Source organism: Rhopilema esculentum, chromosome 17, assembly GCF_057945365.1.
Source record: "Rhopilema esculentum isolate cy_ngs chromosome 17, ASM5794536v1, whole genome shotgun sequence".
Classification (NCBI taxonomy): Eukaryota; Metazoa; Cnidaria; class Scyphozoa; order Rhizostomeae; family Rhizostomatidae; genus Rhopilema; species Rhopilema esculentum.
The window spans coordinates 2,879,848-2,895,048 of record NC_142831.1 but is presented as its reverse complement, the minus strand read 5'-3'; the positions used below and the strand labels follow the sequence as shown (position 1 = coordinate 2,895,048).

The 15,201-nt window shown below is 36.1% G+C and overlaps 3 protein-coding genes across 3 annotated transcripts in view; 1 reads left to right on the top strand and 2 right to left on the bottom strand.

Annotated features, from left to right (window-relative positions):
- The window catches only part of LOC135681230 (uncharacterized), a 42,650-nt gene extending 38,785 nt beyond the window's left edge, over window positions 1-3,865 (bottom strand). Inside the window, exon 1 of the mRNA XM_065195577.2 lies at window positions 3,693-3,865. Within this exon, the coding sequence (XP_065051649.2) occupies window positions 3,693-3,773 (81 nt within the window). The 5' untranslated portion in view covers window positions 3,774-3,865. The remainder of the gene's footprint in view (window positions 1-3,692) is intronic.
- Window positions 1-15,201, top strand: part of LOC135681198 (uncharacterized) — a 47,202-nt gene that overhangs the window by 4,115 nt on the left and 27,886 nt on the right. The window lies entirely within an intron of this gene.
- On the bottom strand, window positions 5,478-14,457 carry LOC135681243 (toll-interacting protein). The gene is made up of 6 exons (XM_065195599.2): window positions 14,299-14,457; window positions 12,982-13,157; window positions 12,028-12,161; window positions 10,305-10,353; window positions 8,248-8,400; window positions 5,478-6,954 (listed from the first exon to the last, which is right to left on the bottom strand). Exons 1-6 carry the CDS (start codon window positions 14,411-14,413, stop codon window positions 6,628-6,630), a joined length of 954 nt encoding a protein of 317 aa, XP_065051671.1. The 5' UTR covers window positions 14,414-14,457; the 3' UTR covers window positions 5,478-6,627.

Sequence of the window (15,201 nt, the reverse complement as noted above, 5' to 3'; positions counted from 1 at the left end):
ATTAATCTTAGAAATAGAAGCTATTTTCTTTTTAGAACTGTTCATTGCCATGCAGTTTCATTCTAATCACTGTCTAGATACTCAATTCCAAACTAAGAATAATATTTATACAACAGTTTTTTCAAGTGTAGGAACATAATCCTTTTGAAGAGGCAAGAGCTTGACCTTAATATTCTGGATAAAACATGATCATCACTGTGGCTGACTTGATAGCAAAGGCATGGTCTGTCCACTAGTCTATATTACCTCTCAAGTCATCAATTCAAAAAGCTATGTATCAAATCTACATTGTCTGCAAAACAATGACATCATATCTTAAAAATATGAATTATTCAATACTCTGTCTTTCCTACCTGCCAAGTAGGTCAAACAAGCCCTTAATCATTTAATTTCAGGGGTGACATACCAAAATAGCTCTTTATAAGTAAATTGTGAATTCAGATTACAAATATCAGATTACAGCTACAAAGGAGCATGCCACATCCAATTTCCTGTCCAAAAACAACAGGAGCAATGCAGGAACAGCAGAAAATGGATTGGAGCTGAAGATTTTTTCTGGGCTAAATATGCAAAAAGCCCGAAACAAGCCTTTTGGCTTTAAGAATTTCATGAAAGCTTTTTTTGGGGCTAAAGCTCTCCAGCCTTTCTTCTCCTGCTTCTACAATATCTGTTTAAATTTCACCCATGACATTGATATTGTGGCCATATATTTGTTACAAAAAAGAGAGATCTTTTGGTTAATATCCTTGATGTCTACTTCTTAGTTTGTCCATTTAACTTCAAATCATCAATAAGCTTTACCAAGGATCCTGGCCTTTCCAAAGTTTAAATCATGTTTTCCCACAGCAAATATTTACAATGCTGTAGACACAAATTATTCAGGAGTGGGCACAAAAATGGGGGCATAGGAATCCATTGTAGTGCACCAAATAGCCACAATCAGCCAGGATGAACTTATTTTTGCAAATTATTGGGGGGTTGAGCCCCATTCCATCCCACTATTTCTGGGCTGGACATCTATCATCCAGGGTGTTATTTTCCCCCATGACCATGTGACCATTGGTCACAGGAAATCAGTTAGAACATTTTTCTCACAGGAAATTTCTCAACCATGGATGAATAATAGAAAAGTTTTATATATACACTTAACAAGAAGTTAAGCAGATTGGAAGGAATCTAAATGCTCAGAAGAAATCAACTCATTGCAATGTAAAAGATCAAAACTATGTTTGGAAAAGTAATACTGTGCGGAGGGAGCTCAAGGGGATCAGCTTTCGCTGCAAAAAGTAACAAATTATGTCATTACTGATATGTCATTACGACCTCTTACCGTTATTAGTGTTTGAGATATTTTTTAAATGCAGGCTATAAAGAAAGAACCAACCTCTCGTATCACAGGTGTATTTTTGCAAGAATTTTCTGCTTGTAACTCACTCATAACACTACAGCTAAAACTAAGACTAAGTTATAGTTTTTGGTATGAGTCTTTCATAAAATCGCTTCATTTATCAAGACACAGGAATTTCAATTTTAATGTCCGCTCATTTATGCAAGAACGGGAATGTTCCACATTTCTTTGCCAACCCTTTGAAAGAGTTTTAACAATTGCATTAACTATAAGTAGGGCTGCTGAAAGAGGGGATGAGGGGAAAAATGCCCCAGGGGGCCTCAGGGTTGATTGTGCGTTGTTAGGAATGGAATTAATCAATTATAGAAAAAGTATTCTTAAGAACGTAAGGTGTTGAAATATTTGCAAGAAATGACTGCAAGAAATATTCTGAAATGCATTTTAAGCTAATATTAAGGGATTGGTGACAAATATTTTCTGTTCCCTCTGCTCACTGAGGGCCTTGACCTTCGGTTTTGTCCTAGGAACTCCGAAACCTCTGTGCAGTCCTGATTATAATTATGGCAAAACATTTCTGATAAAATCTGAGCTTTCATTTTTTACTCATGTGACTCCTTTTGTCTTCAACAACATGATTTTATCGCATTATTGAGGTTTTTGAATCACAAATCCAAACTAATTTCACAGGAAATTTTTTTCAAAAAGTTTACGGTCACAAGAAGTCTTTGAAAATAAGAGAAAATAACACTCTGCTATCATCCCAACTTAACAAAAAGAGCTTCTTAGGGCCTGTTTACATGGAGTGGGCTAACTCAAGTGGGATCCGTGCTTTCTATACATTCCTTTGTTCTCTGTATTTGAATTTACATGGAGAGTGGGCCAGCACGCTCAAGTGAGTTCCGTGAGAAGGACAGGTGGAATCTGTGTCAGGTGGGATGGAAAATTTTCAATGTAAATGCAATCAGGTCGGCTGGCCCACTCACTGAATTTCAATGCACTTGCGTTGAGAAAATTGGCACTAAACTAAACCAAATTATAATGTCATATGAATCGGCATCAACAGTTTAGGCTCTTTTGCTAAAACCGTAGCAAAAGCCTACAGAAACATAGAAAATTTCATTTCCTCAATTGAAATGACACAAACATGTTGATAGCATACTTTTGATAGATCGAACACAAAATCAGAATTCCGTGTACAAATCTGAGCATACCAGCTAATTTAAGGGTCAGAAAAGGAATCCAATTGTTGTTCGCCATTGTTGAGGAAAACTGATATTCATTATTGTGGTGCCTTATGTCCTTAGTGTTGTATGTCCAAACTAAAAAACCTCATTCACAATTTTCAAATAAGAGGCCATCCCACCAAAGTGGGATAAATCGCGTCCTCGTGTAAACACTTGCGAATAGGATCTCACCTGCAAAAACCAGCCCACTCGAGTGGGCTAGCCTACTTCATGTAAACAGGCCCTACTTCATCACTTCATATGTAAACAACCCTTTATTCAGAGGTTTGAAAGTAAATCCAACACCAGCAGTAGGCATGACAATTTAAGTGAACATTTTTCTAATCCCAGGCTTAAATTTATCGTAACTGCTCGGTTTTAAGGTGTTCCCTCAGTGCTGCCATGCCAGTCTGCAGAGTATGGCACTTTTCGACGAGATCTCCGGTGTGCACAAGCAAAAAGCCTGGCGTGACGGTGTGCACCACCAAAAATGTCTGGTGTGCTGGTGTGCACCGACTATTTTCCCCTGTTGTGGTTAAAATTTGTAAATTTGCATTTCACCGTAAAAATGCGTGTGAAGTATACTGTTGAAGACAGCGCAAGTTTTTGTTTGTATATTTGTCAAGTAAGATTCATGATATCTCAAATTGTTCATACACAACTGTGCTTGTTTTTATCAGCTGACATTTTCTATGGGACCACACCAAGCCACACCCATCTTAGTTGCCACACCCAAAAATACGGGTGTGCAACGGGTTTTGCACAAAAATATCTCCGGTGTGCACATGCCATACTCTGCAGACTGGCTGCCATGTCTGCATCTTGGATGCACCATTTATTGTCAAAGGAGTGCACACGGAACTATTGGCTAATCCTTGTTGTTTTTACTATTTTAGCCATGCAATTAACAAAGTTTTCTTTCTCTAGCTAGCAAATGTATTTAAGCTCTGCAAATTGGCAACCAAAAGCTACGCTTTGAAGTAGCGAAATCTCCTAAAATTACTTGAACAAAGTATGTACAACACATCTAATTTGTTGCATTATGGCAGTATGGGAGGGGAAACCTAAGGCCTAGGCCTTCCTTCCTCGCACAACTATTAGCTCGCATAAATGACACTTACAACGAAATCTGGATCTGTCTCCCATTCATCACCATCATCTGCAGCCGAGTCCATTTTCACATCATTGCCAGCTCGCCACATCTTGACTAGAATTATGATTTACTTCGACCTTTCTATGTTAGTAGGCAAGGAACGAGGAGACGGAAGTGTCTTATGTCCGCATTGCTTCCCTGTGGAATTCCGCCTCACTTAGACGATGAACAATCGACCTCGAGTAGAGTCAGTTGCTTGCGGGAAGTTTCTTATCTGTGCGTCTTGAAAGTTTCTTATTTTTTATAATTTATGTCTCAGATTTAGCAAAATATAGGCCAATTTATCAAAAAAGACAATGAGTACAAGTACCCCTGTGCCAGGGGGCAGCGGAGGCAGTGGCCCCCTGCCCTCGCTAAGTTGAGCATTTTCTTCGCTTTGCTATTGTTTTCCCCTTTTAAGGCGCTTTGCCCTCGTTGCCCTCTTCGAGTGCATGCTTCCCTGCATGAGTATAATGAATCGAAAATTGCAGCAAACGTAAGATCTTTTAATAAAGTATAAAGTCTAGTTGATATTAAAGCAGAACGGAAAAACGTTCCAGAATATTGACAACTGCCTACTAAAACACTTCAGCTACTAAGTTCTACAAGGAAACGATGCAGAGATCTCATATGGTCTTTTAAGATATATTTCAGTTTTGTTTAAAAAACAATTGGAGTGGCACAATGTTCAAATATTTATGTAGTGTCAAATATTTCTCTGACACTTACTAAACCAAAGTTGAGTGACGTATTCCGTGAAACATCAAGCTGTTTTTCCAGGACCCAACTTGCTTAATGTGCCCAGCTCTTAGTTTGACTCACTGATAACTTTTGTCGGTTGATCATTCTAAAAGCTTTTTCAATCTTTTTAAATATTGGTCTGGAATCTATTATCAAAAATGACCTATTAGTCATGTTTACCGACAATTCATTTTCATACGGACAAATATGTAGTTCCAGATATCTCAGTTTGAATTCTACTAAAGTTCCTAAAGGCATTTCGAGGACTGAAAAGTCACAGTATTGTCGGAGTTACATACTCACTTGATACATGATATATATTTATTGTTTCGGCTTGATCGTAGGAAGATCAGACATGTAGATTGTGAAAAGAAGTGGGCTAAAGCGGGAGTCCTGGGGTACACCATGACAAAGCTGTTTTCGCAATATCTCAACCAGATATTCTGCATTTATAATTTCTTCAATAGAATATCAAGACTCAGTGTACTAAGCTTTGAGGACTACTGACTGGAGATCCAGTCGGCGTACTTTCCCAGAAACATATTAAAATCTATTTGTCAGCATTCTGCAGTCAATAGATTTTCTTGAGGTAATTCATTTAAGTCGTTGCTATTGTTTGCTTCCACTCTCAACAGGGCGCGGCCAAAAACGCTTATATTCGCCATTGACACTCGCTGCATTATCCCTGGTTTCCTGATTCATCTCTAATGATTACACAAGACAAATTTATGCTGTTTTAATATATTCATTCTAATACAGCATTTGAGAAGAATCTTGCATTGCCAAACATGTAATAACGGGAGACAATCGAAGGGAAATAAAGGAGGAAATTAGACTACACTTTACATGTTTAAGGGAGGAGTGAGAAAGTGAATGCAATTTTTGTGATTGAAGTAATTTGCTCAGAGAAGTCAGAGATTTTCTGAATGATCATGCATAAAAATTACAAGGTAACAACAATTTAGAAGACAGATATTCTAACTGAATTATTATGCAGCATGTAAGGAACGAGTGCAAATAAAAATGGTCGTAATTCATCCAGGATCACATCATACACTAGCGTCTACAAAATGACAAACATATGGTCTGAAAATTTGAATCAACGAAAGTGTAACTGATAACCTGAGTCTGATTAGACAAAATCTTAATTACAAACTACTTTGTGATAATAATTTCTGCTTTAAATTAAGTATTCTTATCGAAAATAACGATTGAAAGATCAAGATTAAAAACAAATTATGATTCAAGCCAGGTATAGTGTTATGAAAAAAACCAGACGTGCCGTCGCAAAAAAGTTCTCTAAAAAACAATAGCAAAAAAAGAAAATGGCTACCATTAGGTATTTACAAGGGGGGCTCAGCTCACTGAGCCTTCATCGTCAATTTAAGTCCCTCCAGTTAACCCAGTTTCAGGATTTCTTCTTTTCTCGCTGAGTTTCTACTGCATTGATCGATTTTATCACCTATTGATATTTCAAAATACCGTCGGCTCACTCTAAATTCCTATTGGGCCTAAATCATGATGCCTGTAGATACAAGGATCTGGCCAGGACGATCCCTTCTGGACTTACTAGCTGTGAAAAAAACTTTCTCTTGTCTCATCGTCTCATCGCTTTTCCTTACATCCACCAGGGTTTGCATTTACTATCAGCCACTTGAACACGATTTACTATTCATACTCTTCATATCAAAACTCAAATTAAACTCTTCACAAAACTGACTTTAACTTTTCCCTGGTCAGGTGCTGTTTTCATCAATCGTAAATCATATGGCGTATGCAATGGTTTGGGGATATTGCATGGAATTAACCTTTTGAAAATATAGGGATAAGGATGAGGATGGCATAATTGATTATATATGTTGATGATTGCTTTAAAACAAATTTGTGAAATTCACGATGTATGAAATATTCTTAAACGATCTTTCAGAAAATTAAGATTGATGAATGTTGGTTATCAAATTAGACGCAATCAACGAATATTTGTTAGTATACGTCTTGAATTTTGCAGTGTAAATAAAATAAGTAGCTCCGATTCACAGCAGCTCTGTCTAAATAATGCAAAGTATCCTTGGAGATAACTTGCAGTGCTATCGCTAATTAATTCAGACAAAAATACATTCTTACCAATGCTACAATGTTTTTACCATGGCTATCGAGTGTTTGTGGATTAGTAAAGCATTTGTCTATGACGCTGTCATACTCAGAAGGTGGTTCACGGCCGTGTCTACGTCCCCGTTGCTGCTCAAAAGAACCGATCTGATAATTTCTTCTTCCATATTTGGGAACATATCCTTGACCTTTTTCACATCTTCATCAGATATCGTTTGCTGTTGTGGTTGTTGTTGTGGTTGTTGTGGTTGTTGTGGCCTAACAAACTGTTGCTGTGCACCCGGTAAAGGCTGCGCGACTCCGGGTGGATAAGTATACGCCATTTGGGTTCCATATGACATCATAACGGGCATCGGTTGAACATACATCGGGGCTGGAGCTTGCGCAGGAATTGGAGATTCCTAAAAGTCAAAAAAGCGTTTTTAAAAATTTGAAAGCTAAAGATGTAGGGGGCTTATACTAGAGTGAAGCATAAAAACTTACAACCTTATCTTATAGGGAGGAGGTTTATCCAACACACAAAATATATTCAAAACAAAATGATTTATGCCTAAACAACTGAATGCTGGTATATTTATGGCAAAAAAATGCATTTAGCATGGCAGAGTTATTAGTTAGAGACAGCTCCATAAATCTGTATTCCTCTTTCTTTTCTATTCTTTTTTTTCCTTCAAAGGTCCTTCGTACAGCTTCATACTCTGCATCCTTGAATGCGACAGAGAAATACACGGCATACACATAACCTCTCACAAGTGTCCCAGATACAACTGAGTAGATACACCTCTAATATCTCTAAATTAATCACTGAACAAAGGAAACCACAACACTGGCAACAAGAGCTTTCTAAGGCACCTTTTCCCTAAAACGATTCATGCCTAGCCCTACTTGCTCTACTTAGTTCGGGCAATATCAAAACCAAGCCCTTTAAACATTTTGTATCCGCTACGCCCATGCTTTCCCATAACTGCACCTTAGATTATGCATATGAGGGCTATATGTACACCAAACTAAAAACAGTGTGCGTACATTGCACGTGAACAAAGTATGTGGCAATACGCTGGGTTGGGTAATACCTACTGTCTTTAAACATCAACAGCCAATTTTTATGATCCTATGATGCGGAAATTGATGTCAGGAGTTTGTAAGAATAACCAAAGGAACATCAGTACGCGACAAGGAAATTGCGAAATGAATGAGAGAGGAAAATCATAAACTTACCGTTATTATAATATGTTTATATAGATAGATATTATAGTTTTTGGGACACACTATCATGGGCTCCGGAAAGTGGGGGGGGGGCAAGGCAAAATTTAGCACCCATTATAAAAGATTATGAAAAAAGCTACAATTTTGCAAAAAGTGAGGGGTATGCCCCCTAACCCCCCTTCGTCGGAGGCCTTGACCATCTATATGTTACTCCTTCGCAGGTAGGTGAGCCATCTGCTCAAGGGCGATGCTGAAAATCACCCGAGTAGATTGAATGATACAGACAAACATACAAACCATAATCATCAACTTTTTCAATTATGCCAACCACCAAGTTAACGATAAATAATGTCAACTCTGCCAAGTAAAAAGGATATATCACACACTTATCCCTTCCCCCTAGCAATGACTCTACATGTGTCTTAGTTTCTGACCATTACACCTCTTAGTTTATGACCTAGTTCCTGCCCCAAAACGAGCCAACTTACTCGATACTGCAAGATAATGTTGATCATTCCCTCTTTATCAGTGCCCTGTTTACCGGTGAGGGAGTACCAGTCGTCGACAGTTTCACCTGCAATGACTTCATCTTTGATTAGTATATGACCCCAAGCTATCCTCTCGTCTGGAGAAAATGCACACTAAAAATAAAATGAAAATATTCAACACCGGTTCATGATTACAAACGAAGACAATCTCGTTGGAAATTGATTATGTTTTCAGAACGATAAAAAGAGGCAAAAGAATTGTATTCAATAAATTCCTGACATGTGATGAGAATGAATATGTCAACATAAAATCATAACACTGATACTCAATTCAAAATTTATTCTGTGAACCACATCAGGCCTGGCCGTTTGAGGCGAGCGATAGCAATCTGAGGCGAGCTGACTTGCTGACTGACCTGTGAATTGCCTAAACAGAACATGAAGGAAAAATCGCTCCCATTCATTTGCCCATTTCGTATCCACAGAGCCCTGAAAAACTTACGAAGATTAATTGGTTTATTTTGTATAAGCGATTTCTCCCATCATTGCATTTTTCGCAATTAATATTTTGCCTGTCGGGCGGTTGTTGTGACGAACTTCAATCTATTTGGAAAGGATAGTGAAGCGAAAAGTAGCTTACGTATGCAGAGCTTAGAACCTTTCAATCTTTTGAACAGGCATATTCTTGGTAGGAAAGTCGAAGAAATTGGAAAGAATTGTCGATTGGGGGATAGAATAAAACAGCATATCCCTTCAGCATTAGAAACAAAAGAGAATTATCCCAAAGAGAACAGCCTACTCGGTCTTGTAGATCAAAAACGACAACTAAAACATGCAATTCCACTATCGAGCGGCATTTACTGGAAAACCCAGATTGCGCAATAACTATAATGGCGACAGGTTTAAGATTATTAGTAGAGCCCGGTCGTCGTTCCATCTAGCAGTTTTGGAATCTATCTACGTAGGCATAAACGAGTAGCTTTTGTTTAGACAGAAGGAGTTCGTTTTCATCTTAGGACTCCATTGGTAACATTCTCAATGGGCAAGCGGCACTGATTGGGCAACCTCAACAGTCATGTGCTCGCGTTTCTGATTGGCCTATTTCGATCCACAACTGGGTATATATATTTCCTAGCGTAGATCTTTCGATCTATGTTCTGAAGTTTTATACTTTGAAGAGTGCTTGACCATAGTCAACTTAAAAAGCTTTAGTATGATTCAAAATGCTTGCTTTCTTCAAAGCCATTTTGTATTTCTATACAACAAAAAGATTGTTTGGTAAGATAACTTTTATTTTTGTGTTGTGCAAGCTTTACACGAAACTGAAATAGTCCGTTCTTTTAAATCCTTTGTGCAAAGGGGGTGCCTGAGCCATGGTTAAAGCATATATACATTCAACAAAGTAAACGGCATACTGCTTGACTTCAAGACTATTTAAAGGCAACCCACAGATACTAAAGGTGCTTAAGCCATCTGTAGATTGCCTTTCAAGAACAATCGATATGTTACTGATTTAGCTCGCCTCAGTAATGAGGGGAGCGTTTCACAGCTCACCTACAAAAATAAAAATGGCCAAATATACAAAAATTTAACTTTGCATCTAAGATGCTATCCACGAAAGTTAGTACAGCCTTGCTTTTTCTGCATCGAACACTTTTCAAATCAATAAAAATAAATCTCTAAAACTTTGCATTTGTATCAAAAAATGCAAAAGCATCTAAAAGCAAAGACAATAGAAACCACGACTATCTGTTGAAATAGAACCAAACATCATCTAGTGCATCAGAATTAAGTTCCCAAAAACCACTGTATTGCCCACAGAGCGCCTCAAGTCTGAGATGAAATGGATCACTTTTCAAAACATTTTCCTAGGAATACAATGCTATGAAAAAAATATGAAAGATTTCATAAAAACCCAAATAAGCAAGATATAAACAATTGAAATTTTTGGAATTAATAGTGCTGCTATTCATCTATTTTTTCAATCTTATTATTCCCCATTGACTTATTTGTTATATATAACATAAGCAATTTCAAAACAAAAAACTTAATATTACCTCATCAAACATTTCAATAAACATTCTGTTCTCGCCATCTGGCAATGGACTAAAAGAAACAAGAAAAATTTATAAAAAAAGCACCAACAGCCAATGTATATTATAAACTGAAGGAGTAAAAAATCATTTGCTAATTGTATGCTTTATCTAGATTGAGAAAAGGTCATCATGGTTCATTTTAAATAAAGAAAGAAAAAAATAGGCCAACATCTTTTGTCAAGCATATAGTTTTATCAGTTAGGTAGAATTATTGCCTATTATATGATGCTTTGTTTCTGATAATTTATAGAAAAACTTATCTTAGCATAAGCAAATCAGAAAATTAATATCATGTTGCAAGTCTCCAGCCTGGGTAACATGTGGAATACATACCATTATTGATACACCTTCAAACATATTTTCAACTCAAAATTAAAATATGCATCCTTATGCTTAAATAATATAATTGAAATAATTAATAGGGGTGTACCGGATCAGGATTTTCAGAATCCGGCCGGAACCGGATTTACCGGATTTCTTCGTGGAATATCCGGCCGGATTTTACCGGATAATCTGGCCATTTATGGATTTTTCATTGATAAAAAGTTTTGAACCACTTTGCGAAAAATGTATAGCAAGGAGATCAAAGAGACCAATTCAAGGTTGCCAGATTGAATTTACAAACGAAGGCTAGACTGGTGAGCAATTTAAGCCAAAATGCTCACAAAGAGGCCAAATCAAAAATTTCTCAAGAATCCATCGTGCAGGCACTGGTTATATTTCTACGCTTGTGACTGTTAGATAATTTTTCAACTTAGATAAGAATCTTACTTTCCAAAACCCTTTAATATCAAGATAATATTTAGGTTAGGTGATGAAATTTGAAATTTGGTTAACACTTTGTAGTTAACTACTAATTATTCCATGAATGTAGTAATTACTCATTAACTTTAGACGTTCTGCTGAAAAGGCCAACAAGGTCAAATTTAAGAAGTAAGAAAAAAGCAATTTTTCCAGGCAATCTAAATCTAAAAACCAAAAATGAAAAATTTGGCCGAAAAAGCCAATCTGGCAACCCTGGACCAAATTTGTGAATTATATCATCCAGTCTTCCTTTTCGTGATGACGAGCACTTTCATTTCAAATCTGTTTTCAGGGCACTTGTTTTTTCGTCGATCTTGTTTAGTTCTGGAAAATCCATTTTTAATCACTGTATGAAGAGAGTCTGACTTGGTTTTCCAAATTTTCTTAGTTATGATTAAAATTCTGGAAGATCCGGCAACTGGCCGGATTTCGGAAACAAATCCGGCCGGAACCGGATTTTCAAAAAATCAGCGATCCGGCGCCGGATTATCCGGCCTACCGGATATCCGGTACATCCCTAATAATTAACAGCATAAAATTAGGTAATAGAATAAGAAATAAAAACTAACAGTGGCAGTCAGGTTCATCAATATTTCTAATGATTTTATAAAACTAGTAATCCTTTATATATTTTCATTCCAAAGACATTTCCTTCAGTTAATTTTTATAAATTTTCAGCTTGTAACAACTAATGATTACCTTCATACTGAAAACTTAAGGATAATTCTGCTGCAACAGTGAATATAGGGTTATAAAATATCTTTACATTTCAATATCAACTGAACTTTGCTTTTAGCCTTTTTCAAGTGGCCATGAAATGTAGGACAGTTTTGATAATAATATTTTAATGCTATTAAACTTTCATGCATAATATACATACATGTTGAATGTTTGGTTCCATCGAGGAGTCTTTGAGCCATTATGAGATGTTTTGGTCTCAAGCACCACACTGCCAACCTTTACTCTACAATATGGATCCATCCTGGATAAGCCATAGTTCTTGGCCAGTCTTGCCTAGAATCAGAAATACTTTGTTCTTGAAGAAATGATTATGGAAATGACTATTACTTCATTTTGGATATTATTTCTTGATATCAACATTCTGGTAGTAAAAACAGTGCAAATATATGATACTATTTTGGACAGTATTACTTGATAACAAATCTCTCACAATAGTAACATTAGTATGTACGACTTTGGAGTATTAGCTTTATAACCTACAAGCATAATGGTTATCAAATGATCAAACTGAAATGAATGATTCATTAGCAGAATTGAAATGAGTTGAATTGAAACTTAATTGAATGATTTGTTATAATCTGTCAAGATGGCAAGTCTGCACCATGATAGCAAGATTGTATTGAGTGTCAACTGAATATGTTTTTCAGCACTTAAACATCAAACTGTTATGCATTTGGGGTATTGAAGAACTTGCTGATAACATCCTTTTCGATCACATTGAACCATTTTAATTTTTAATGAACTCTTACAGTCAAATGGTTTGAATAAAATATTGTTTGTGTTTCTACTTAAAATGTATGTTATTCACACTTTTTAATCATTTTTATAAATTTTAATTGAAAATGAGTGACTTGTCTGCCAAGAATATGCAATAATAAACCTTGATGTTTAGATATCAAACATTGGTAAAATATTAAAAAATAAAGAATATCTATGCAGGCATTAAACTTTTCTGAAGACTAAGACTTTCTAATTGGAATAAAAAAGCCATATTTAATAAAAACTGGGTAGTTCATCAACAAAATGAATTAACAATTTGAGAAAATTGAGATAAATTAAAAATCTGTGATGTTGTTAATATCAAACTGCAAACCTGTGACAAAGTAACTGAAAGAATTCCTCCCTTCTGATAATATGTTGGGTAAAATTGTGCACCACCACTTGCATATACTGCTTGTGGAATGGGAACTGATTGTACTGATACGCCAGACTCCAATCTTAAAAAACCATCTGGCAGATTTCCAGTCAGAATATTTGGCCTTTGTCTTTCTAGAAACATTATGATACCAACTGTCACATTAAGAATAACAAGCACTCTGTAAATCTATTTTAGCTGTTTCGTCACAATTGATTGCTAGGCTTGTCTCTAGTGAAAACAATGACTTTTCAATGAATAATTCTTCCCATATAATTTTTTCTATAGATACTTTTATTAAGATGCAATGTTCTATTGTGGTGACTGCCAGTCTTTGATAATTTCTATGCAGTCAATGCAAGATAAATTTTGTAGGGTTTCACAGCATACCTAGGAAGGCAATATTGTGGTTCTAATATTGCACCTGGAAGCTGGAATTCCCAGAATAGAACATCAACTTTTTTATAATGGGCTTGGGGTGTTGTCGGTGTTGATGAAAACATTCATAGCCCCCCATTTTTTAGGAAGTCAATTGTATGGAACTCTGAGGCCTATTCATATATACCATTGCAAGAAGAAAAGCATGTGCTTAACCCAGGAATCAAACTCACTTGAAGTTTGAAACTTGGAAGAACACATGGCAAAACTCTAGATAGAGCTATCAAAGCCAAGTAACTAGTTCTCACAAGAAAGGGCATTTAATTTGCAAATATGTTTGGTTTTATACTAAAACAGCAAGCATGAAATAAAGGTAGAAGTTTAAAAAAATCATAAGGGGATAAAAATGATAACAGCAATAATCATGAAAGCAGAATTAAAACAAAATTCTGGAAGCAATAGACCTGCCTGAGACAAATTAATTTTTTAAATGAAATTTTCATTTTCCTTTTCTGAAGATAATTTGTTCCTCATTGTTTTACAAAATAGTAGACAGGGAGTTTCAAAGTTTGATATAAGTTTTTCGTAAGGTTGGTGGTGGGTGGACATTGTTTGGGAAAAAAGCTAATATGGGAAGACTGTGTTGTATTTTATGGACATGATTTGTTTGTTTTAAGAAAAGTTCCTGTTTAGTTTTTCTGCAAAAATTAACCTAAGAAAAGAATGAAGACCAGAACTGATATATTTCTAGAAAGAAAAATGCAAATAAATAATTTGCATATAACATCTGGATGCGGAAGTATTATATTTCGTTATAAACAAGAAAATAACTGCGACACTTTGCAGTTCGGCAAAAAATCACATAGAATTAAGCATAAATCAACAATTTAAAGGTACCAGATGATTCCGCATTGCTTGACTCAGAATTCACAGCAGCAGCTTCGGATTGAGTGGTGGGACTTGGCGCTGAGGTTGGAGCTGGAGGTAGCTCAACTTTTTGTGCATCCGCCATTTTTACAGTTGCAGTGATAAATACTCTTGGAGTCTGGCACTAATGACGTAATTTTTCAGAGGCAGTGATTGTTCAGAAGGGGCAAAGGCCACTAGAACTTTTCGGGTTTTCTAGTTAACCGATCGACTGGCTATAATACATTAAAAGCCACTGAACACAAATAGCTGACTATATTATTTTATCTACTGATTTTTAAATAAGGTCAAGTGACATTCTTTAATGAAGTGACATACTTAATAATTTAGTGACATCAAGTGACTAAATAGCAGGTAGAGTAAACATAAAATGATGTAATTGTGATAGACTGTTTGGCCTTGGTTGTGAAAAAGGTAGCCTGTGCTCTAACCTGGGTATCAGAGTAGAGTGAATCTGTTACCCAGGGTACCTCTGCTTAAGAGAGGCTAGAAAAAGGATGCAGTAAACTATTGCAAAAAGATTGTTATGAGAGAAAAGATGGGGAATAGTGGCAAATTTCGAGAAAAAAAAAGTAGTGGGACCTATTTTGTGATGCCCCTTTAGCAAACCCGCTAGATTACTGATCGCCTCTATTCAGACTGTTGATATTTTCCTTTTATTCATCGATTAGGTCATTAACAGTTCAATGAAACTTTACACAAAAGCTAAGCACTATTTAATGATCGGTTTGCTAATGCATGAGCAACTCTTCTTATTGTATCGATATAAACAATTTGAATTATTCTTGGAAAAATTCCGAAAACAAGTACGATAATCTATTCTGTCTAAAAATGCTTTTCAGCTTCTTTTAAATTAGCCTCATTGACTCTAGT

Excerpts from the sequence above, each read along its gene's own strand:
- LOC135681243 (XM_065195599.2), bottom strand. The coding sequence starts at position 14,413 with ATGGCGGATGCACAAAAAGTTGAGCTACCTCCAGCTCCAACCTCAGCG. Across the intron at positions 12,162-12,981 it reads TTTCAGTTACTTTGTCACAG|GCAAGACTGGCCAAGAACTA; the intron begins GTTTGCAGTTTG and ends TTCTGATTCTAG. Across the intron at positions 6,955-8,247 it reads ACATTATCTTGCAGTATCGA|GAATCTCCAATTCCTGCGCA; the intron begins GTAAGTTGGCTC and ends TTTGACTTTTAG.